The 26,088-nt window shown below is 35.0% G+C and overlaps 2 protein-coding genes across 2 annotated transcripts in view; one reads left to right on the top strand and one right to left on the bottom strand.

The window, feature by feature from the left end:
• Nucleotides 1-13,471, top strand: part of LOC123864634 (filamentous growth regulator 23-like) — a 92,891-nt gene extending 79,420 nt beyond the window's left edge. The window contains exons 4-7 of the mRNA XM_045905228.1: nt 5,593-5,717; nt 7,115-7,387; nt 8,191-8,380; nt 8,978-13,471. Of these exons, the coding sequence (XP_045761184.1) occupies nt 5,593-5,717; nt 7,115-7,387; nt 8,191-8,380; nt 8,978-12,683 (4,294 nt within the window). The 3' untranslated portion in view covers nt 12,684-13,471. The remainder of the gene's footprint in view (nt 1-5,592; nt 5,718-7,114; nt 7,388-8,190; nt 8,381-8,977) is intronic.
• Nucleotides 13,472-13,577: 106 nt separating this feature from the next.
• Nucleotides 13,578-25,799, bottom strand: LOC123864651 (zinc finger protein 93-like). Its single transcript, XM_045905258.1, has 6 exons — nt 25,356-25,799; nt 24,514-24,635; nt 23,485-23,694; nt 22,150-22,287; nt 15,159-15,224; nt 13,578-14,386 (listed from the first exon to the last, which is right to left on the bottom strand). Exons 1-6 carry the CDS (start codon nt 25,472-25,474, stop codon nt 13,641-13,643), a joined length of 1,401 nt encoding a protein of 466 aa, XP_045761214.1. The 5' UTR covers nt 25,475-25,799; the 3' UTR covers nt 13,578-13,640.
• Nucleotides 25,800-26,088: the final 289 nt, after the last annotated feature.

Below are 26,088 nucleotides of genomic sequence, written 5' to 3'. Positions count from 1 at the left end.
ATTTTTTAACTGGATTACTATCTGGATTACGTGCATCGGTGAACATCGCATACCTATTGCACATTGCACCATGCAGATTTGTCTGTTTTGGCCGAATATAGCGAATTAATAAGCTTGGTATTCCTTGTATATCATAGATTTCGGAAAAATATCGCCTATTTATATCCAAGATCTCTCAGATTTCAGTCCATCTTTCTGAAGCGCTTCTCTGGAAACGATTTTCTTTCCAAGAGTGCCAGTTTTCTTCCATACACGTAACTGCCTACCAATGTGCGTAACTTATTTTTTTCCAGTTAGTACATCCTAATAATAATTATTGTTTAAAAACCAATTAGTATAAGTAGGGTCAAGTGGACTATTAACAACTATTATCAGGGACATATTTTTCTATCACTAATTACTGGAACATGCTCCGTTTTAGTTAAACGTAATTTTAGTGGAATGAGATTAGATAACTAAGTAAGTATGGGGTTTCGACTCACGTAGTATTATTTTCATTAGGAGTTCATTACATTTTAGAACTTCGTTCTGCAACAGAGAAGTACCTTTTTTAGGTTTACTGACAGTTTACATAACATCTAAGTACCTACCTACCTACATCAATAATTACAATTTCAAAAAGGATGTCTATTTTTGTGTTTCTAATAGTTTTTTTACTCACGGGCCCTTGAGATTAAGAAAATCTTGCATGATCTCAAATCGTGCTCCACATGCCTAAGCTACTTAGGTATTAAGTCCGTGAAAGCTGTTGCATATTCATGGCCGGTCAGAGCTCAATACAAAGGAACGGCTGAAAGAAATCCGAAACAATACGGCTTGACGAGACTTGACAGAGCGTTCTAACCTCATTTGTTCTTGTAATTCTTATGTTGATCTAGGCAAACTGCTATTTTTCAATTTTTTTAAGAATATTTGCCATGTTTAACAGGGTTTAATATTCTTCTCTAACTCGAACTAAGTGTATATTATATACAAATAGCTTGGGCTAGGTACGACAATAAGCAAGGGGTTTGTTTGAAACGTCGACTACCTACTACTAGCATCCAAGCATCGATGCATTCAAGTCTTAGGTCTTACATTGTTATAGCCTAGCTACATCTTGATATATACATAGGTAGGTACTTTAAAACTGATGAATGGTGTGACTTGATGATGGTTACGCAATCTAAAACACGTTTTTATTTGATCCCACTCATGAATGTCAGATACGCTTGCCCAACTGTTGTCAATGGAGAGTGAAACTGCTGAACAACAATGGATCTTTCCAACTAATAAAATTTAGAGAGCATCGTTCAAACGATGCAATTTAGTTTTTCGTTTCAATTTTGTTAGAAAAACTTTTCAACGGTTAGAGTAGGTAGGTAAATCTTGTTTTTGTGCCTATTCATTTACATTTTCTTTACTACCTACTTCCTGTGCTAAACTACTCACTTAGGTATGTACCTACTTTTTACTAAAAGCAGCAAATTCGTATTCGTATATTTATAATGGAAGTCACTCACGATAGTTTAAACTCTAAGATACCTTGTGAGTATGTCTATTCCTATGATATTTCTTAAAACAAAGTTAACTATTAACTAAACCTGAAGTACCTAACTAAGATATTTTTTGATAAACATACTAGCAACACTTATGTTAAATAAAGCTAATAAGAAAAGCAACGTTATTCCACGAATTAAAATCCATCATCATCTGTCATCACCCAGCATACTTCACATAGGTACCTACCTTGGATAACATTATGGAGAATTCTCAGGCATGCAGGTTTTCTCACGATGCTTTCCTTCATAAGTATATTTAATTATAATTGTACCTACCTATAAATTCATGGATCACCGATTATTAAAATTAATTAGTTAAAAAAATTACACGGGAAGCAATCTTTTATTGAACTGTCGGTTAAAATATTAATTTCAATAAATAAATTATACCTAATTACTGAATTGTATTCAACAATTACTTAAATACTCAATTTCAAATTCGGAAGGATACGTTATGAACATTTAAGTTTAAATAGATGGCTTGTAAAAAAAGAGAAACTAGTATCTGATTAACGAATATTAATAGTCAGGTAATTAAAGGTGAAACTGAAAAATTAAGTGTTTTGAATAATGGATTATTAATTGTTGTGAAGGATATTTTTAACGATATTATTGCCTACCGTTTACCACAGAACTTTTTTTTTTTTTTTCTTATTTAGACAGGTAAAGAACTTTTATTTATTCCGTCATAATTGGGATGATGCCTATGTCTAAAATAAATTATTTAGTATTTAGTAGAGTCCCAAAATTCGTAAAATCCACGTTCGATGTTAGTTTTAAGTTTGCTATTTTAAATTAGTTATTACGTCCAATTACGTCAAATGTCTATGACGTCACATCTGTGAATTTCATACAGGCCCCCTTACTAAGCGAGCGTTTTGACGTTTGATAAAAAGTCACTGATTTGACTAGTAGTCATCATCCCTATTATATGTAGATGCTTACGTAGGTAGGTATGGGATACGTTCAATTTACAAAAGTTACTCAAGCATTAATAACACTTAACTTATGCACGAAAATCACATTAGGTAGTTACATAGGTACATTGAGCTTAAACAAAAGTGACGCTCCAAAGTTAAAACTAAATAAAAACAACCATTTGCTTTAAAGGTAGTAAGTATGGGTACAGTTAATTGCGACACAAGCAACCTTTTACTTACAATTTATTCTTCCTGTAAAATTATGTAAATTAAGTATTTGTAATTAAGTAATTATTTATTAAGTAGGTACTTATTTAGACCCGCGTCTCTGAACTTAAACATAAGATATACTTACTTAGTGAATGCTATTAAAAGTTCGAAATTAACGATTTTATCTCAGAACAGATCGGAGCTTAGTAAATGTTACGGTTTGCTGCAAAATTCTAGGATTTACCGTAGTTTAGGTTTTTACAGTATTAGATGCACAGCGTAGGAACTAACTAATGAAATAATTAGGTCTTTATGCATCGTATTTCTCATACTGAGGGTCGTGATCCCGTTCTATTAATTAAATAATGGTAGCCATTTTCTTGGGTTAACTAAGCGGTCTAAAATGCGCTTAATTGACACAGCTTAATATTATGCAACCCAAAAGCAGGAAAAATACCTGAGGCTCAACAGTTTACCTAATTGAAATGCGTTTTATATAAACCTCCCGCACGCCAAATGCATTTCATACCGATATCGGTGAAAATGAGGCTTTTTTTAAACCTACGTTTGGGATAGACTACAGAACAGATAGATACTCTACAGTCCCCAAAAACTAATTGCTACTTTTTTGTTCTTCAACACAAATTAAATTTTACTCTAAATTAACACGCGAGTAGCTAGTGGCCACCAACATAGCTTCTAATAAAAGGGTCACGTAACACCACTAAGGAGGTTCCTGCGCCTTTGTAACTTACCGGTACCGTACGAAAGCCACGGCCATAGGAACAAAGCGTGGGTCAACGACCTGCCCGCTCCATACCTGGATACCAGCGGATTTTATAATAATAACATGTCTCAGTATTCCATAATACCATATTGCATTATCCTTTCACATCCCGTTCTATGGTGAATGATAGAAAGGGAAAGGTATATAGATGCTACAATACTTACCAAGGTGTTTTTTTTTTTCGCGGTACGCAATTCTAGTGGTAGGAAAATTTTATTTTATGACAGAACTGGTTCAATATTTTTATCCAATATTTATAGTCATGTGCCGATTAACAAGTTGAATATCCAGTATAATATGATATAGGCAGAATTGCTAAAAGGAAGGTACCTAGGTACTTAGGAATATCGCCCGCGCGCGGCGACTTTTTGTAGCGATACAGTCGCGCGGTTGTTGAACGCGATTCTTAATCGCGATAGTAGCGATATAAAGTTATAGGTATAAGATACACAGACGCATTTCTACTGTATCACGACCTTTTTGGCAGCTGCATCGATAAAAAAGTCGCGGTGGGGGATCGCCCTTAGATATGGTATACGGTACCTACTTGCTCATTAGGCGAAAAAGAAGGAAACAAATTCCATCTATTAGGACATGTATTTCATGATTGTAGGCCCGCGGGAAGTATCCTATAGGTTTTCTTGACAGACACGCCAGACGGACAGATAGACAGACAGACAGACAACTAAGTTGATCCTATAAGGGTTCCGTTATTCCTTTTGAGGTACGGAACCCTAAAAACGCCGTACAACCTCCAGAATATAAACTACATTATAATTTATTTGCATAGGTGCATCATGGGTGTATTAAACGTAAACTTACACTCGGCAGTCAGCACGTTACAACAAAAGTAACTTTACATCTCAAAAATAATGATAAAGCATTTTGCACTTAATTACACCGCAATAAAGGTCTGTTTATGATGTTATTAGCTGTGATCTCTACCATAACTTGTGTAGTTCGGTAACACATTGGAAATACGATGTGTGGCATCGGATTTCCAAAGTGTTACCGAACTACAACATAAAATTTCGTTGAACAAATAGGAATTATTCAATGTTAACTTACTTTAACGCCAGTATCGTGGCTTGTTTCAATGTGACAAAACTAAGAAATCTCATCAGGGATAGTGTTTTATGGAAACATCCTTGTAATGGAAAAATCCTTGAGTTTTAAGTTAAGCGTGATTGAAAATTTTGAAATGGATGTACCGCCTCCAGAAATACGACAACTTCTCAATAAAAATAGACCGGGCAGCGCGGCAATCGATATTAAGAAGTATGTTCTTAGTTATCTACTTATATTAATTATTTATTATTATTAGGTACATAATATTTCAAAGGAAATTATTAGTAAAATATGTAACTTGCTTTGTAGGCAAATAGATTTTTAATAAATAAAAAAAAGAACAGTGTGCCTTCTCAGCGAAATACTTGTAAGATACATGATCAGGTCAAGGTCATGTGCCTAAATATATAATGCGTAAGTACAAAACAAGTAAGTACCTACCTAGTCCTATCTGAAGTTGTAATAAGGTGGTTTGCGCAGGTCATAGGCTTAGGAATTAGGATTATAAGATAGACAAGCGCGGCTTGAGCGCTGTTTTGGTACCATTGTAGCATGAGGTGCATGAACCTCATGTTCAGGACAATTATACAGGTATTAATTGTTTTACGTGTACTATGCTATACTAGATAGTAGGTGTAGGTATATACCTGCTGTCATCCAAGTTTGAGTTATATTACAGTTTTAAGTTTTGACCAAATCGGGATTCGAATTTCGAATCACCTTTTGGATGAGACTATTGCTGACGCAGTGCCGTAGGCGCGTTGAAATCTATTGGTCCTTCGCTCCTCATAAGTACAAAAGTTTCAAAAAGTTTTGGACAGCGGCGATAGCAATCCTATAGGTGATAAGATAGGGTTTCGTAGAGAAAGAAACTACCTACCCACCCTGAATAAAAATCCTATTTTTTTATATAAGTAATTCGATGAAAATGCTTTCGAAAAATGTTTCCTGCGATTTCGATCTTAAAATATTATATTTATCTATATAAACTCTCACAGACCAAACAATATTATCTACGTTAACGACAGTGTACGCTCTATTAATGTTAAATTTCTTTTGATTCCAGAGGAGAGAAACTATACGTGACAGCGGATAAGCGCGGCGAGAAGGGAGGCTGCAAGCGGCCCCTGTGTTGGACTCTCCTCGCTCTAGTCGTCGTTGCCATTGTCGCTCTCATCGTGCTAGCAGCCAGTAAGTTACGACCTTTGGACTATCCGAGCCTTCGTGGTCGCACTAACGATACTCTCGCACTACGATACAACATGAACTGTCCTCAACAACGATTACTGCAACCCTTACTCATGGGCCACGGAACCAATGTCTCCAATGACAATAGATACCATTAACTAACCCTGCCTGAGTCTCCTTCACATCACCCCTTAAAGCGACTCCCAGACCAACCATCTAAACTAGCTACGACAACTAGTACTATGACCTCGACCAACAGAAACCACACCATATTGAATTCCGAGTAAGCAAAGGATTCTAAGGTTGAACCATTAGCGAAGTACAAAAATAGAATAAGAATAAAAGAAAATTTACCTATATTATTATAGGTACTTATAAACCTTAAGTTCATATAAGTGCAAGTCTTGGGACAAGACAAGTGTAAATTAGAAATCCACTGCATTTAGTCCGCGCAGGCAAGGTGCATCCCTAATATCCAAAAAATATTATGTTGGTGAGTACAATGCAGCAGAAATGCACATTCATTTGAGGGGTAAGGCAGGTAGGGATGGTAGGTTTTCCTACCAACTTCGAATTTGATTAAGAGAAAACAGTTTTTGTAAGCTGATACCTAGATATAGGCAACGTTATTAGAGCCTGCTGTGATACGCTCTAGCACCCCTTGGCATAGATAACTAACTCATTTACTTCGACAAGCTTTTCTTGTTTTAATGTCCAATGAACTACGAACAGTAGGTAAATGGGTTTACTTAACTTTGATTAGATAGGTAGATACCTACATTTTCTGTCAAATCATGATGTTTGAAGTGAAACTTCTTCGTCGCGTCACCGACGTGCTAATAATTTTATTAGCTTTTAAATGTATGCTTGTATTTAAGTACTTATTCTTTCGGCAGTCGGAATACCTACCTCTTAAGGGCGATTACGAACTGCATCCGATCCGAATCCGTGTTCCGTTCCGAAGTAGACAGAAGTCATAGAACAATTTGTATGGTAGCTTACGCACTAGCTCCGACTTCCGTTATCCGAGTTCTCCCCGTCATCCGTGAGAATATCTCGAATGTGCCTCGGATTCAAATCAGACATATTATAACGTAGATAAGTATGTCAAAGATGTCGACTGAATGAATACCTTGGATTTGGATCAGAGATCGGATTAGTGCGTAAGCAATATCCGAGTTTTGGACCCGAGTTTTTTATATCCGTATTTTCACGGACTCGGATCGGATGAGTGCGTAACCGCTCTAACAGCTCCTAATGTTTTTCATACCTTTAAGTTTTCACATCTGTTGGCAGTCCCCACTGACTGCCAATTTTTAGTTTGATTTGAACTTATGAATATAGTGTACTTATTAGTTGTTACTTACTGATGAATAATGATACAATTTTTTTCATTTCAGCTGGAATTCTCTTCACAAATTCGCCAACACCCCTCGAACAATACAACGCTTCCGTAAGCTCGGCGCGTGCGTTCGGCGGCATTACGAGCGATCACAATCACGATCACGACCGCGATCATGATCACAGCAATCATCACCACGACCACAGCGATCACGATCATCATCATGAGCAAGAACAGAGTACTTCGCCACCACAAATGGGTACAGAGACACAAAGTGACGAAGCACAACTACCTACGATCTCCGAAGAAACCGGCGACTCGTCGATGTATGGTAAGTGAAAAGATAATCACGAAACTTTATCTAAGTACTTGAAAAAGATCTTCGTCGCGGTCGGTGCTTGTTTTACTCGAATACCTACCATACTTATACGGATTACGATTAGCGTCTTCTATCTTGAGCAAATATATAAGCAGGTACTCTTGTTCATTCGCTTAACTTATTAATACATAAAAAAAAATGTTTGTCAGCCTGTTTGTTCGTCACTTGTGCATTCATCCGATTGAGTGGAATTTTTGCCCCATTGAGACTTGCTGGAAGATATACAGGTACATAGTAGGTACTATATCAGGATATAGATGGTAATATACTATATCTACGATAGTAGATTGCGACGCATTAGCTAGTAGTATGTACCTAAATTATGTAGAAAAAAATTAACGATAGTTTCTTACTGTTAAATAAATTGCAGTCTACAAAAATAAATCAATCTATCTACTATCGATAAATTACTAAAAGTTATTTGTCAAAAATGATTTGGTCTTTTTGACAAAATATGCGTAACAAGGACGAAGTAACTTATCGACAGATATTAGGTATAGATTAGTTTAATTTATTTCGATCGTTAATAATTTTTAACAGCTTTGTTTTGTATCGTGAGGAAACTTGTATGTCTGGGAGTTCACCATAACGTTCTCAAAGACGTGTAATGTCTGTCAATCCAGCATGGTGGACTAGGGTATGACCCTTCTCATAGTAAGAGAAAACCCGTACTCTGTAGTGAGCCGGCGATGGGTTGATCATGATGATAATTTTATTTTGTTCATATTTTAATAAAAAAATCATATCTATTTCAGTACCAAGAACATTGGAGGGGACACTGAAAATAGACAACGAAATATTCACACCAGATCTTGAAGATACAGAAAGCGAGAAGTACAGAGATTTCACGACGACTTTCAGCGATGCACTCAAACACGCTCTCTTCAACAGGGACACTTTAGAAAACGGAGATAATGAGATAATGGTCGAAGTCATCAAGATAAGGTAAATATAAAAAACTATTTCCATCACGGTAAATAATAACACTATACTGGCCAGAAATATAAAAAACTTACTCTGGGGGTGCCACTAGTATAACCTATGGTCACTAAGGCTACGGGCATTAAGGTTTCAGTTGAAACGAAATAGATTTATGCCAGCAATATAGCTCTGTCTCGTTTTAACAGTGACTTAAGTCTGAGCAAAGTTAAAGTGCGCTCTATAGATCTCAACCTAAGTTTGTGTTCTTGTTATTGGTACACGGGTTTTCCACAATATGGCGAGGTATTTTATTTTCATGGTCAGTCTTTAACATAGAATTAGTAGGTAGATGACCAATCACAAGCAAACTGTCATAGCTCAAGTGGCCAAGTTTTCACACAATATACATGTCTATCACTTCAGTTTATTACGAACCATACCTAAAGCTTAATAATAACGATCGTGAATAGTAATTTGAAGTAATCAAACTGTTATTTTTGCTTTCATTCTTTGGGAAGCTTTTGAAGCCCTTATTAAAAATCCTGTACATACTCCTATCGCTGATAGTAATAAAATAATGTATTTGACAGTTTGACAAATAATGTTTTCCTTTTTTTACAGAAATGGCTCGTTGATCGTAACCTACAGAATTCACTGGATGCCCAAACATAATGCAGAACCATCGGAAGACCTTATGACAGCGACCGCTTTAAAAACTAATCTTAACAGCTATCTTAATGGTAACAATAGAATGATCAGTGTATACCACGTTGCTGAGGAAGAGTTACCTACAACACAAGTACTTGATTTATGCAAAATAAATAACTATGAATGTGAATATAAATGCGAATTTGATGATTCTACGCTTGATTTTATGTGTGTTTGCCCACATGGACAAATCATAGACATGAGAGCACCCAAAACATGTATGCCTCTGTTAGATAACTCAGAGCAAGATAATCCCGAAACTACGACAAAGAAGGAAACGAATAGTTTGACATCTAATTCTAACGAAAGCACAATGACATCTAATTCTGAAGAAAAAGTTAATACAGAAAAAGTACGTTTAGCTAATGAAGAAAGTGTATTTGATTGGAAGGAACCGCGTTATTACACGCCAGAAACAACAACTGAAACGGAACCTGACCTAAACTTTTCTCATATATTTAGTCCGGACACGCCGAAACCTGAACCAGAACCAAATGCAGAACCCGAAGCCATTCCTATTCCAGAACCTACACTTACTCCAAAGCCTGACTTAGATTCCGTAACCGAGCCAAAACCAGAACCTACAGCCGAACCACAAGCAGAGCCAACACCTGAACCAACGGCTGAACCTAAGCCTGAACTAGAGCCAGCGCCTGAACCAGAACCAGCGCCTGAACCAGAGCTTGCGCCTGTGCCTACAGCTGAACCAAAACCTGAACCAGAGCCGGCACCGGAACCTACAATGGAACCAAAACCTGATTCAGAACCAACTTCTGAACCCACAGCGGAACCAAAGCCCGAACCTGAACCAACGGCCGAACCTAATCCTGAACCTGAACCAACAATATCACCAAATCTTGATCCAAAACCAAACGCAGAACCTGAACCTGACTCATCAACGGAAACTCGACGAGAATTGGAATCCATAATAGAACCACAACTCGAAGTTAAAACCACCACAGAACAAGAATCAAGTAAGGAACAACAACAAAGAGACGTTACAATGATTGCTAATCCAGAGATAACTATTTCCTCAGTAACAATGATTCCATCTAAAGAGATATTAATTTCAAGCGAAGAGACAAAACAAGATGAATCGACCGAGCTTAACGCCACTTCTAAGCCAACCATTATGTTTGACCATCCTACATTCGATTTAGATAGCATAATTGGACTTCATACAACGGCAGAGCCGGAATCAAATCGAAATACCGAACGTAATTTGGAAATCCAGCCGTTAGCGAACAATGAAAACGCTAATGAAGACATGGAAAAAATAATAACTACGACAGCGAGAATTTCCTTATCGGAACCTAACATTATAAATGAACCTTCTCACGAACCTAAACCTGAAATTATATCCATATTAATGGAAAATGGAAAACGAATGAATTTCACAAGTATTGATACCACAAATTATACTACAACTGAAAGTGACTGGCTAGAGGCGGAAGATGAAAACAGTAACATCAATTCAGAAACATCTACAAGAAACGTCTATGATCAAATGAATTCAGAAATGCAAAATGAAGATAGTAGTGAGCATATCAATAGGACTGAACCAAGATTGTCAAAGAAGTTTGACGACTTTGCTTTAGAATCAACAACAGATAGTTTAAACGAAAACAATAATGAAGATATCACATTTGATCTTATAAAAAAGAATAATGAAATGCCAACAATTCTCACTACAATAGAACCAACTACAGAAAAAACAGATTTGAAAGATGAAATTACGTTTTACAAAAATAATTTAGAAACAACAACATTTACTAATAGGTATACTAACAAAATGGATACTCAGCGAGAGGAAGAAGAAGTGAAAGAAATTCCGGCAGAAAATAATACAGAAGTCGTTACTGAAAATAAAGATATTCAATCAGATCAAACTGCATCCACACGTGAGGATTTTATAAACAGACAGTTTGATAGGAGTCAATCAGATCAAAATCTTATTGAGGTATTGAATAAAAATAAGAGCTCGAATATGTTCAATGTTACACCTACAGAAAAATACTTGCCAGAACAAAGTACAGACTTAACGTTTGACAACATCAGTATGCTTTACAATAGATCATCAAAGTCAATAGAAAAAGAAGAAAATAAAAATTTAGAATTTACAGAATCAAATGAAGAATCTGGAGAAAATACAACTGATTCAGATTGGTTATCTGAAACAGTTTCAGACGTGAACTATGAAGATGTTACAAATAAAATTGAAAAACAAGAAACTACTGAAACTTCTTCAACTAAAATAGACGAAATAATGGGTCATGGAGTTAGCAAAGACGATTTTGAATCTGATTATTTAAATAACATGGATTCTAAGACTAGCAAAATGCCAGACCAGGATATACCCTTATACGGTATGTCACATGATTACGACAGTGAAGATTCTAGATTTAGAAGAGTTAATATAGATACATCCCAAATAAGCCCAAAAGATAATAGAACTGAAGCTAATCAAGAAATATCTATGGCAACAGGTTTAATGCCAGATTCTGCAACTGAAACTACAACTATAGGCCAATATATTTACAAAGTATCGGCACAAAACATGAATGATTCGTTCGCCAACACTGAAAGTTCATTAGCAAGCCCAAAACCAGCTCCTGTATGGGAAGAAAGTGAAGGAAGGGAAGATCTTACTGTAAAAGAACTGCCGAAACAAAATGTAAATGATAATAACCCATGGGTGGATGGTATTAGTGTAACTTCCACGACTGTTCCTTTAACAACTATTTCCACAAATTTTAATCAATTTGATCAAGATAATTCAACTAGAATGAGTGATATGATGGCACAGAACACAACAGTAGTAAATAATCTAAATGTGACAATTTATGAAATATCTAATCATAGTGGAAATCAATCACTTATTCCTTTGAAACCTACCAATACACCGTCAACCGAGTTTGTAGATCATGAAACTGAAATGAATCCATTTTTACCGGAAGTAGAAAACAATAAAATTCTTGTGAAAAAACTTCAAGAAGGGCACGACCTTGAGCCCACAAGTTTAAATGAAACACAAAATGAGAACGCAGAAGAACATAACTCTAGTAATTCAGATATATCTAGTTTAGTCTCTAAACAAACACCACAAAATAATGAAACTCATTCATCGAATGCAACATTACTAATTACTCCTGAAACGGAACCTGAAGCTACCACAACGACTATTGTAGATGACGACTTCTTATTTAACCAGCTTTTTACTAATTCTCATGAACAGGAAAATGAATTTACAACAGAAGTAAATAAAATGTTACCGTCTCCGCCGAATAAAGACAGGACAATAGCAACAGAAACAAATGATAAGGAAGTACTGCCTATTTCTACATTTCTATTAGACACAGATGATTTAGATACAACGAAAAAGCCAAGCACACTAACAGAAAGTGATTTAAAACCTTCTCTTGCCAATGAACAGATGAATAGTGAGTTTTTAAGTGTAGTCCCAATTGAGCAAGAAACTTTTATGAAATCATTTGAAAAGAATAATTATAAGAGTGAAAACAGTCAAGAACTAAATTTTATCAGTGATTCTCCAAAAAAGAGTGACAGAAGGACAATCGATGTTAACAATTTGGATTCTGTTATAAACAATGTAGCGTAGTAATATTTTTTTATGTAAGTGAAAATTGTACATTATTGTTACTTTGTTTCCTGTGATTTTAAAAACTATAAATATTGCAAATTAAAATACCAATGTAAATTCATAAACAGTATAGCTATAAGTAACATCAATATTCTCGCTAAGATTCCAAATGGTTCTAAGTTTATTATAATAAATACTAAAGATATTTACCGATATTGTATTGATTAATAATAATAAATAATAATTAATTGTTTTATTAGACTAGTCAAATTAGAAAAAGTAAATCATCATGAGGAGTTTAGATTATTTATTACTTCAAGTGCGTTAGATACAAGCTCGGCTAAATGTATCATTACATAATTTCAAAACTTCCTTCTCAGAGTAGAATTTAATGGAGGTGAATTTAATGATTTTTAAAATTGTTACCATAGATAAATGTATATTTTATTATTATAACCGTACACTTCATTTGTTGGAACTTAACAAATAAAAATTTGATTTTAAATTCGATCAATATTATATTTGATATTGAATTGTATTATATGGATTAATTACAGTAACTTTTATTTGTAAGTAATTTTAATTTGATCCGTGCCGTAATGTGATACTGTCGAATGAGAATGTGACATTCCAATTGTTGATAAAAACATAATTTTAACTTAGGTAACGCTTTGCGGAAGTGAGGTCTGATTGTAAAATAATAATTTTATTAGTGTAGTTTATTGTTAACTAAGATATATTTTGTATAATATGGTTGAAAATGTAAAGAAGTATGTTGTAAATAAATATAAAGTTAATCATAATAATTGCTTACTTTTATTTAAAGCTCCCTTCATTACTTGATGAGTTTGGAACATAAAACATATGTAAAGTAAAACATGTATATAGTTAAAATTGATCAGCACTTTAATAAGTACATAACAAAGATAACAAAGATATAATAAGTTAACATTGTTATAATTAATTAATTAATTATTAATCACAGATAACATTTTGTCCACTTGATATGTTTGGGTGCGGAGTTATCTCGTCAATTTCTTCCTGTGCAATGTCTGTCTGGTCATCCATGGCCATTTTTGCACAAAGACACTCTTCACTCATAGTACCATTCCCACTCACAATACATCTTCCTAGCACAGCTTGGCAACTATTGTATGGCACAAAATTATTCAACTTGAATGAATCGTATTGTTCATCTGTTTCCACTTCCTTTGTAGGAGTAATGGTGTCTATTACGTCGAAATCAAATGTATCTTTTATTTTTATAACTCCATCGTTTCTGTATTCTATTTCTGGGAAGTCTTTTTTATCACAATGTCTCATATTTGTACTTAAGTTGCATACTTTTTTACTAGAACATTCACAGCCACAATTATTTCTAGTAATTCCTTTATCGCAAAGGGATTCTATAGGTTGCAATTGGTTTTTAACGTTAAAAGGTTCTATAGGACTTGCTATGTCGTGAAAATCGACATCTATTTTAATTTGAGCACACAGGCAGTTACTACCGGGCGAGTCCCCACTAACAATACAAGCGCCTAATATTGACTCACAGTTCAACTCTGATTTAACTGTCGTATTATTATTATTGAACTCAATACTGGGCAATAACTTTAAAGACAGGTCTTCAGGTATTTCTTCCGTGCTTATGCATTTTTCCTTGTGAGTTTCATACAGCGATGATTTTATCATTTGACCACATGTTGCACAGAGTTTTGAGCCTGCAATAATATTTGAATTATATCTAAATATGTAAAAATAAGTCTTGACTCATTGAGTTATCAACGCCCAACCCAAGCCCTTGGATTAAATGAAAACTAAAATTTTGCTTCATAATGTAGACAAAGAGTAAGACCGGCTTATTTGAAATTCCCACGGGATAGGGAATAAAGGGGATTTATATTTTCACGGAGTGAAGCCGATGGGCGGTCGTTAATCAATAAATAAAATATGTACAGTCAAGCCCAACATGGATAAGCAAAAATTCACGACATATTATTCTAGCAGATGTTTGTTTATCCCATTATCATAATCATACTATATAGATTTATTTTGATTACAAGTAAGGTAAATATAATAAGACTTCTCTGATATCTATTCTAGGTATTAAAAAAAATATAAAGTAAGATTTCTCTCACTCATAAGTCATAGAGATGATTTATCCAGTTCTCACTTATCCACTGTATTAAACTTGAATCTTAATCTAAATTATAAATGCGAAAGCTGCCTTTTCACAGTCCATCCTTTTAACAGCTTGCATCCAGGGGACGGACATACTCTTTGTCCTGGGAAATCAAGTAGTACCCTAAGCGACTACCAAAAGCGAAGTTGCGGGCTTCATTTACTTCATACAGATAGTTTGCATCCTGGAGATGGACATATCTTCTTTTATCCCGTAAAAGTAGTTCCCAAGGGAGTTTAAAGAAATACCACGCGGATGAAGTCGCGGGCATCATCTAGTAATAAGTAAAATAAAAAATGATCGTAACAAACCTTTGGTGGAATCTTGTGAAATGTCGCAATTGGAGTCCGATGATATTCCGCTATCATTAGTCGTTTCTTAAAAGATACAAAATACTGTTAAAATGGTTTTTGTTTAGTGCAAGTCAAGTTCGATAACTATTGTTGCAGAAGTATAGGGATAGGTTTGAATAATAGGCACTTTCCAATTTCACTTCACTGTATTTTTGAGAATAGTTTTCGCTTACAATTATTATTTCTTAATACCCGTCTTTTTCGATTCCTTCGCTATTTTTATCAGTTTGACAGATAACTTTTTAAGGTCGGTAGGTACTAGTTTTCGGGAAGCTATTTGACAAATTACCACAGAGGTAAAACATGGTGATGTAATAGACAATTAACGTAACAATTATATCAGCTAAATGTAAAATACGACACAATATGTATTGATCTAAATAGTTAATAACTAAATGTGATTTATAATCCATTCCCGCCAATTATTTATAAATAATAATAATTAATCTGATATAGGTCTAGATGTCTATGACTCATGATATAAGGCAGCATCTTGAGGTAGTTGTTAACACTCGGCCATCCTGGAAAGGCCGTGCCCCACGGCCCGCAGATAACATCCCGGCTTTCGCATCATCGGCCACCTGGCAAAAGAAAAACACCGAACAGTAATATGCACTTAAGAGGTTACCTAAAAAAACGCTTGGTCAATCTGTTTCGCCACCATATGATCAACATTAAAAGCCTAAATAATAATAGTGTCGCACTTAGTCAACCATGGTCATGTAGACATTCATAATTTAAATTAGAAATATGTACATATGATATAATATTCAATAGATTCATTTTAGTTCATATTAAAATTGTTATTGATTTTCTTCTTTTTTTTAATGATTTGCTACAAGATTTAGGTATTAAATAAAAATAACTTTTGATTACCAGTGGGAATGTGATTAACATTGACGAAATATATAAGTAACAGATTTCGTTGTAGCTTCCTACTATCCCAAATTGTAGGTACTTAAATGACTATCAAGATAAGTTCTATACAGCTGACGTCATGACTCATGAGACAATTTATTAAGAAGTTAAAATTGATTTAGAATTATGATTGGCTCAGCACTTATTAGTTGCTTATTGTGGTGCACGGGAAAAGTTAGGTATCAAATTGTAACATCTCGCAAGTTTCGGTGGTATCTTTCGAGGTCGCTAACATAATATTATTATCATGTTAGTAACTAGGTAAGTAACTGACTTTCAATGCTTTAGCTTTTCCTATTATAAAGATGAATTTGCCACGGGGATGACACCTATAAACCTGGAAAGCAAAACAGTTTCCATATTTATACGAAATTTCATTTCTAGCCCTTTTTCTTTTAATCCGTACTAAACGTTTATTGAATTTCATACTCATTTTTCTCTAATGTATATGTAATTTTCAATTACTTGATATTTTTATAATGGTAAATTTATACCCAGATATTAGCAGGTCGGCAGAGGGTTTTGTTTTAGCAGAGTTTATTTTTGGTACTTTAAAATCATGTTGTACATACGTAGTATATACCTATATTTTTCCCATTATGAATAAATCATGCGGCATAAATTTTTATCATTAAAAGGTCACACAGATATTATATTAGGTATATATAAGTAGTAAATAGACTAGATAAGTAAATAGACTCGTGGCGTAGGTCACTCAGACCATTTGCGTAGGTCACACAGACTCGTTGCGTAGGTCACTCAGACTCATTGCACAGGTCACACAGACTCGTTGCTTGGGTCACTCAGACTCGTTAGACAGGTCACACAGACTCGTTGCTTGGGTCACACAGACTCGTTGCTTGAGTCACACAGGCTCATTATGTAGGTCTTATAGATAGATCATTTGTGCAGGTATCCCAGATTATTTGCGTAGGTGACAGAGTGCGTCGAATAAGTAGCTCATTCAGATTCGTTTCATAGGTCATGCAGTCTTCTTTGTGATTTCATACGGACTATTCATAGGAAGATCTCACAGACATATTCTAGGGATATGCCACAAAGTAGGTACAGACATTGTACTTATAATGCATTTTTTTACTCAGAAGGTGAATTTCTATGAGGAATAAGGAACAGAATAAAGCATAAGTACAAGAGAACAAATCTTATTTCCACAAGAAACAAGAAACAGGATTGATACAAAACAAGGCATCTAGGAGAGCAATTTCGAAAATGAAAGAATGTCTTTTAGCACTTATCCGCACTATTTGAGAATTTATAAAGTTACCGAGGTTCGAGATAGTTGGCAAATATCATCATGTCTCAGTTCATTATATTAGATACCAGAATGCAAACAAAAGGAATTTCTTATTTTATAAAACACTATTACTCCATTAATGGGCCATCCATGTCAAAAGTTAATTAGTAATTAATTAGGGCATATAGAGCTTTAGACATAAGTTTAAAAAAATATTTTATTTTATTCATGACTTTTGTATTTTTGAAACATACTATATTTACTGAAGATAACCATACTGTTGGTCCGACGACATCACCAAGCTTGCGGGGAAAACTTAAAGGAAGCTGACCCAGCATTCAGAAGAATGGCGTGTACGTGAGGAGACCTACTTATGTCTAACAATGGATAAATAAGGGCTAACAAGAAGAGGAAGTTATTTGCTTATCAACGGTAGTGAAAATAAAGTAAAGTAGTCTTGACTCTTGAGTCTACTAACCTCTTTTACTACATTATCTATTGTTGTATTTTATCAATCTTCACTCTCGATGTTGACATATTTTTTTTTAAGAGGAAGTCACTTTGTTTCGAAAGTTACCAAGACATTTCGTTACGGAAGTCACTCAGACTTTTCGTTACGTAAGTCGCTCAGATGTTTTGCTACAGAGGTTATTTAGACGTCCTGTCAGGGAATTCACTCAGACGTTTCGTTACGGAAGTCATACAGGCGTTCCGTTATGAATTTCACTCAAACATTCAGATAGGGAAGTCACTCAGATGTTTCGTTACTGAAGTCACACAGACGTTCTGTTAGGGAAGTCACTTATTTCTTTAAGTGAAGATACTCGAAAATATCTTTAGCGAAGACAATCAGACATTATCTTGATGTTAGTCAGCATTTACTGTTTTAGTAATATCATAAGATTTTCTTTCAATTCAAAATTAATAACTGTTGTTTTTAGTAGGTTATGGATATACGATATTATCTAGGTTATATTATATTATATAATCTGTGTATTTATAGTATTATGTATTTTATTTAATCTATTAATAGCACTTAAAAAAATGTTTCTGCATATCAATGATCTGCAATGATCAATTTCTGCAATGATCAAGACAAAGAAATCTCATAAAGAATCTTAAACTAAGCGCTGCCAGCTTAATTTTTTCGCATCAGACTTTCATCAATTGCATTAATTGTCGTCAGTTTAGTAATTTCGTATTTGTTAATTTTAATATGTAACTGTGAAATAATAATTAATACTTGTATTTATTTAGTTTTATCGTTTTTCTTGCTAACTACCCATCATAATATTAAGTTTACTTGGCACAATAAATGGCAAACGTTGTGTACACTTATCATTGATATTCATATCAGTGTATGTTATAGTGCGTAAGTATGTAATAAATGTAGAATATGTATATTTTAAGTGTTTCTTATTAAGTAAATCAATAAGTTAAATTTTATGCTTGGACGTTACGACGTCCTAGCTCGTTTACGGCAAAATAAGGTCATAATGTCACAATCGCAATCACCTCTAATTGGTCGACGCTCACTCATTTCAATTTCAATGCATTGTTGAGATAAGAATACCAATCACAGCGATTGAGATTGTAATAATGATCGATACAGTCATTCAGCAATCGAACAAATTGTCTTCCTATAATTCGTAAAATAAAATAAAATAAACCTATCATACTGTTACTTATAAACTTTTGACCTTTACATAATCCTATTACTGAACTCCATGTACTATACCAGCCAATAGTTAACGTAGTTTGGTACAATAGTCTCTTTTGTATAAGTACCCATTTTAGTATATATGATTTGTTAAAAACAAATAAAATAAAACTAGTAGCTCAGTTTGTTGTAGGCTCTACTCAGACCTAGCCTAGGCGCGTTTGGAATCCTCGCTTAATTTTGAATTTATGCAATTAATTGTCACCATTACATCATTATCTTATAAATTCAATTGACGATCAAAGTGTTCCCAATTGTATAAATGATTTGTTTTTAACTATGAAAATAGTAGGTAAGTATACATTTATCTAAAAAAAAGTTCAGTACATGCTGGCACTATCAAAAATTAAGTTTCCGATATGGGTTAATCTGGCTCTATTTTCTGGTCTTTCTGGTTAGGTATCATCTAGTAATCTCTATTATAATTAATTTTATAAATTCAATTATGTTCCTTAAGATTATTTGGCTGGAAGTATTGCTGTTTTTCTTAGTTTCATTGGGTTTGTCATACAGTCTTTAATTTGCATAATTCACACAGACTTATTTATATAGATATTTGGGGAGTCATTCACCCGTTAGCATGAATAGGTCACACAGTCACTAAAGTTAGCTTAAAGATTAAATTAATAACATATTATCCTCACATTTTAAAGTACCATGGTGAACTGATAGCCATTGCTAGTTGCGGTTTATCCTAACACATTTACATTTAGACATGAGCCTTTAATTTTTGGATTAGTAGAGTCTGCTACATCACCTATGTTCATAAGTTGTATACCTACATATTTCAATGCGGTTAACACCTCCAGAAATGAAATAGCTTAAATTATTTTGTCACAAGTTAGAATATTACTTACTATTAGAAACTACTCATTTATTTCAATTGTAAAAGATGTTATGGAAGAGGGGGGACCGTCTGCTACAAGTACTAGTATCAAATCTAGGCGCTTACTGGATGGTCCTAATTTCTATGTGTTCTCTGTAAAATTATTTTAACGAAATAAATATTTTTGTATTTTGTATTTGTATATACTTTATTAATCAGCACACTGAGCTATGGCGGTAGAGGCGATTGTCAGAATTTTTGTGATTCAATTCATTCCACAGGATTAGCGGTGTTTGAAGTACCTTCTTAATAACGCGTATACAGGTTATTCAATTTGTAAATAATAATCTCACAAAAAAAATGATTTGATGACATACCTAAAATTATTAATGTATCTAACGAAGGTAGTTTGACAAAATCGATATTTCACTCATTGCCATACGATCTGTTGCTAAGTGATTGTATGATTGTGTGAAGTTGCTATGATGAAAACTTTAGATACTTATGGTATTATCAAATCATTTGAAAAATTAACTTCCAGTATCAATGTGGGCAGGCAAATATTCTATCTGCACTAATGTTAATATTTTGAGAGGCATTTGCATATTGTAGTGTAGGCTTCGTGTGCCTCGAACCTTAAGCTCGGTGTGACACCGGCTTGAGTCAAAACTGCTTATGCTGTACATTAGAGTGTGCTAATTCATTTTCGTCATTACACGATATACGCTCCACTCGAGCAGTCGTTTTATTTATATTAACACCAACACCCAATCCTCCACATGGCGACCCTGCCTTAAGAACTTAAAGAAGAAAGAAAATGGGAAAGAAATATTCTAAGGAAAAAGAAGAGACCATCGTGGTGGCGCAGAACGCAAATGGCGAGGCCAGCAGCGCTAATCGCCTCTATTCGGAATTAGAACTCAGTGATGTTTTATTAATTGTGGTGTTAACGATAATGGTGATGGCTATAATATTGCTCAGAAAATTGATGGTTAGAGTGAATATACCTAAAACGACTCACCGGGTGCGGGTATGCTCGACTTTGTTGCTATGGCGACACAGGAGGACGAGTGGCGGCTGGCACGGTGCGGCAAGTGGTGGCTGGCACGGTGCGACGAGTAGCAGCTGGCACGGCGCGGCGAGTGGCAGCTGGCACGGCGAGGCGAGTGGCGGCTAGCACGGTACGGCGAGTGGTGGCTAGCCCGTCAGTAGATTACAGCTGCGCTTCTTGTCCCCGCGTGCCGAAGACGTAGTAAAGTTTTATTCCCCTTTTCTTCATCTTGAAGCCTGCGCCGAAGTAGTAGATTCTTCTACAATTTTTCGATGATGATAAGTAGGTACCCTCAATAAAGTAAGTAGAGCTTCTGGTATTGGTAGACCGTAATTTTGCTCGTCGGTATTTCAACTTCAAGTCCGCTGATATTATAATACACAGGACAGTCCTCGGGTCGCATCTTGAAGATGAGTTTGCGTCGATATAGGCCCATGATGTTATTTTCTAAGAGAGGCGTGGTGTCTTCAGAAGAGAAGAAAAAAAATAATTTTCTTTTCACGTTCTTCAATGTTCTGCTCTCTTCTCTTCTTGTGATCCCACTTCTGACTGTTGCAGAAGTATAGGGATAGGTTTGAATAATAGGCACTTTCCAATTTCACTTCACTGTATTTTTGAGAATAGTTTTCGCTTACAATTATTATTTCTTAATACCCGTCTTTTTCGATTCCTTCGCTATTTTTATCAGTTTGACAGATAACTTTTTAAGGTCGGTAGGTACTAGTTTTCGGGAAGCTATTTGACAAATTACCACAGAGGTAAAACATGGTGATGTAATAGACAATTAACGTAACAATTATATCAGCTAAATGTAAAATACGACACAATATGTATTGATCTAAATAGTTAATAACTAAATGTGATTTATAATCCATTCCCGCCAATTATTTATAAATAATAATAATTAATCTGATATAGGTCTAGATGTCTATGACTCATGATATAAGGCAGCATCTTGAGGTAGTTGTTAACACTATGAAAGCATGAAAAACACAAAGTGTGCGACAGCAGTGCGGCGCGACGACAATATGTCAAGGCGCACGCGTACTTTCTCAATATTTTAAGTTATAAGGAACTATATGCTAAAACTGCAGGAGAACAGTGTTGTCAACTTTCCGTCGCGCGTTCTGTATATTACAGCCCTTAGTTGAGTAATAAATTAATAATAATAATACTCACTGTTTGCAGCAAACCGTCTCTTTTTAGGGACCTCTGTTAAAATTGTATGATTACAATCTAGTACAGAAGAAATTGGGTTCAAGTCATCCAATTCATGGGATTTCAAATGCGTTTTCAAATGATGCAATTGGATGAACCCTGAAAAAAATATTCAGTGTAATATCTATAGCTACTACTATATTATAAATACGAAAGTATGTCTGTCTGTCTGTTACATTTTCACTGCCCATCAGTTTAAAGTTTATAAACGAAGATAAGAGATAAGATATTGACGACATTTTGTACAATACATACAATCTTGCATCCCAGAGGTCATAGGCTTGCTTACCTTATCCCGGAAAATCAAATATTCCCCACAGATTTAAATGGCCCATTCATTAAACAGATTTCAATGTAGCAAGTACAGAGATAGCTTGTAATCCGGAGATGGGCATAAGCTAGGCATTTCATCCCGAAAAATTCGACAGTTCCCACAGGATTTTTAAGAAACCTAAATCCACTCAGATCGCTTTTAGATCTTTTTGGTTCGCCTAAATGATCGATCCTATTGCCAGTCGATGTGCCTTTTGGAATAATTTAGGTAACAATACCACAATAAATACAATTTATATGTATATTTTGTCATAAATCTGGTGAATCAGAAATGGTTCAGAGTTCAATTACGTATTAAAATCGGTATGTACCTACTTATATAATATGAATAATAGGATGATACATAGAAATATTTTAATTATATACAACAATATTACATTAGAATGCCAATCTTCGGAACAATTACTATTAGTCATACAACACAAACTATAAGCAACATCTTGGTCAGCCATATTATGATCAGGGGTACCTACCAAATAAATGGTACATACATTTTATGCTATGCTGTGGCTTGAATGAGGAGAAAGCAGTTTCGGATTAGGACTAATCAAATCAGCAACTCTTTATCAAACATCAAAATGCACACATAGTATGGGAGTTTGTATGAAAATAGTGAAATCTGCCATCCTGTCATAAACATTTGACATGCTTTTTTAGTTAAATCAATAATTCAAAATGATTAAGTACTAAACTTAAAAATAATAGAGGACGTGGATTTTACATATTTTGCAATTATCCTGTATTTTTTTTAAACTATATAGGCTTGCACTTGACTGCAATGAAACCAAGCAGGAGCTGATGCAGCCTCAGGATCAAGCATCAAGATAGTTAGTTTTTACTTTAAACCTATGTAGCAAGCTTTAGTAGAAAAATCAGTATTTTGAAATTCCTATAGCTTTTTGGTAAAAGAAAAGGGGATAGCTAAGTTATGTGGAAAGGTGTGGAAACGGAAGAGACTCTTACCTTTTCCACATATTTTGCAACTATGTTGCTTTTGATTTGTGTGGGTTAGCTCATGGTGTTTCAGATGGTGTGAGAAATTGAATGATTTGTTGCATCCCGAATATTTGCATTTGAACCTCCTTTCACATTTTGGTTTGTGTGACTTCATATGTGAGGATAATGCAAGGTCGCTGTGGAATGTTGAACTGCATTTTGAGCAAACATGGATACCTGGAAAGAAAACTAAAAATTATCTTCTCCATCATTCCACTGAATAACGTCAATCCGGGTATCTTTAAAACAAGAGAGAATAGGCACCTTCTAGGTAAACGCGTCCCATCTTAGACCACATCATCACTTCCCATCAGGTGTGATTGTGGTCAAGCGCTTACCTATAGTGAATAAAAAAAAAAAAAAAAAAAAAAACGTCATAATATTATCAATTATATATAATTTTTATAAATGTTTCTACCTACATTTCAAGGAAATTTGTAAATAATTTTTAAATACATATCAAAAATTGTAAAACCGGCAGGATTCGAACCTGCGCCTTCCCTTAACCAGGACCACCTTGACCTCCAAGCCTACCAGGCCACTAGGTTTCGGGCACCGGTAGCAAGTAAACCGTGGCTTAGCAGTTAGTGTGTGGTTGTCTGGGAGCAATTCCCAGGAAGAAGCATGAGCGTGACGAACGCACAGCCGGATATTAATCATTATGAAAATGTGTGCAGATGTCCTTGATGCAGCGGACTCAGAAGTGGTGCCAAACATTTCCATAATGTCATATAAGCTAGGTCCATCCATAGATCGCATCAACTTCAGCGGCAACCCACAAAAGTCTACCATGACCTCTAAGAGGAATAAGATAATATGTGCACTTCCTTACATAGTTCCTTATATCATAATGGTCATCTCCAATCCATTGTATGTCCATTCCTATATTTCACACCAAGTAGTAGCCTTCTACAAGTAGTAAACCCCAGCTACTTTACACTTTCCTGACTAGAGTAGCCACTTAAGGTACTAATACTTGTTAATCAAATTACATACCCTTATGTGCATATTTTATGTGCCGCTTGAGTAATGGTTCATCTCTAAAGCTGCGTCCACAGTCACTGCAAATCACACTACAGGTCCTTTCATGTTGCTTTTGGTGTCTCTTCAATGCAGATCTACAAAATATGATTGTCTTATATTTTATATGAGTATGTACTTCTGAATACTGAAAAGCATTTTAAAAATTATGAGTCCTAACCATGTCTTATCACTTTTTTAGTATTCCCTTTACACAGCAAATGTCAAAACACAAACAATAATTTGGTAATTGTTTTTAGAGCATGAGCACTAAGAGATATATTTTTAGCATTACAATCTGACCATGGTTATAAGGCATCTCAAATATGAATATTAGTGTCTACATAAAAATAATGTTAATTTAATATGGACACGACCACATGTTAGTTAGAATAGGATGAGTTTCAAATATAAATAGTGAATGGGACATGTCGTGAGTAGGGCGAGCTATGAATGGGGCAAGCTGTGAATGGGACAGGCTATGAATGCATACAATTGCATGGGTATAGTTAAAGACATGGAGAGTGACCGACAGACAGCTACTTTTACTCCTGGAAAATCAAAGTTTCCACAGGAACCAAGAAACTTTTAAGTAACTAAATCCACAGACGAATACTCGGGCATCAGCTAGTATAGCATAAGTTAACAGTACAGTCCACTACAATCTACATGACCTCTTTAAATCATGGAGTGATTTCAACCCACCAATAAATGACCTTGAATTTGCACATGTTTACTGCACATGCATGAGAGAAAATGAAATCAACATTGCACAATTAAAGAAAAGTTTGTTATACTTATTGAAACTTAGGACTTACATAAAACTAAACTTTTTGCAGCATTCTTTACACTCAAACTGTGGAATATGACTCAGTTCATGTCTTTTCTTCTCACTCTCATATTTGAACTTTTTAGCACAATATGAGCACTCATGCATTATTAATGTAATAGATAAATCAAGTAAAAATAACTATATCACTTGCAATAATTTGTTAATTATGTACTAAAAACTCTAAGTATTTCCGCCAGTGCGACAGAATACGATGGTGTAAACCAAAACCACACTATGTACTGTCCAAGACATTGTAGTCACCGCGACGTTGTATTTATATTATTAGCGATGGAAAATACGTTGTTATCACTGCACTTAGCCGAGCGGTCTTATCTTTCACTTGCAAATTATAAATTAAATTCGAATTTCATAGGAATATTTTCTGCACCGTTTTCGATCAAAACAGATCAAATTCAATCAAATTGCCAAAAGTCAAAACTCAAATGCCAGTTGTCACTGAACTCTGTTCTGTAGTCTCTGACCTCTTGGTTTTTTTTCTCTCTCGTCTGGCTTTACAAAGATTGGCCAATGTCAAGTTTGTAGTTATTTGTAACAAGTTAGTTGAACTATACAAGTATGGACCCCGTCTGTGCTGGCGCTCGCCGACATACGTACGGCACCCCCTTAGAGCGCTTTCCAGTCAGTTTTAACAAAAAAAAAAACACTCCAAAAAGACATAGCACGCCCGCCAGCTAACACCAACACAGACGAAGTCCGAC

The sequence above is a fragment of the Maniola jurtina genome, chromosome 4 (assembly GCF_905333055.1).
Source record: "Maniola jurtina chromosome 4, ilManJurt1.1, whole genome shotgun sequence".
Lineage (NCBI taxonomy): Eukaryota > Metazoa > Arthropoda > Insecta > Lepidoptera > Nymphalidae > Maniola > Maniola jurtina.
Note: the sequence above shows the minus strand (reverse complement) of the source record. Positions and strands in the feature narration are given on the sequence as shown.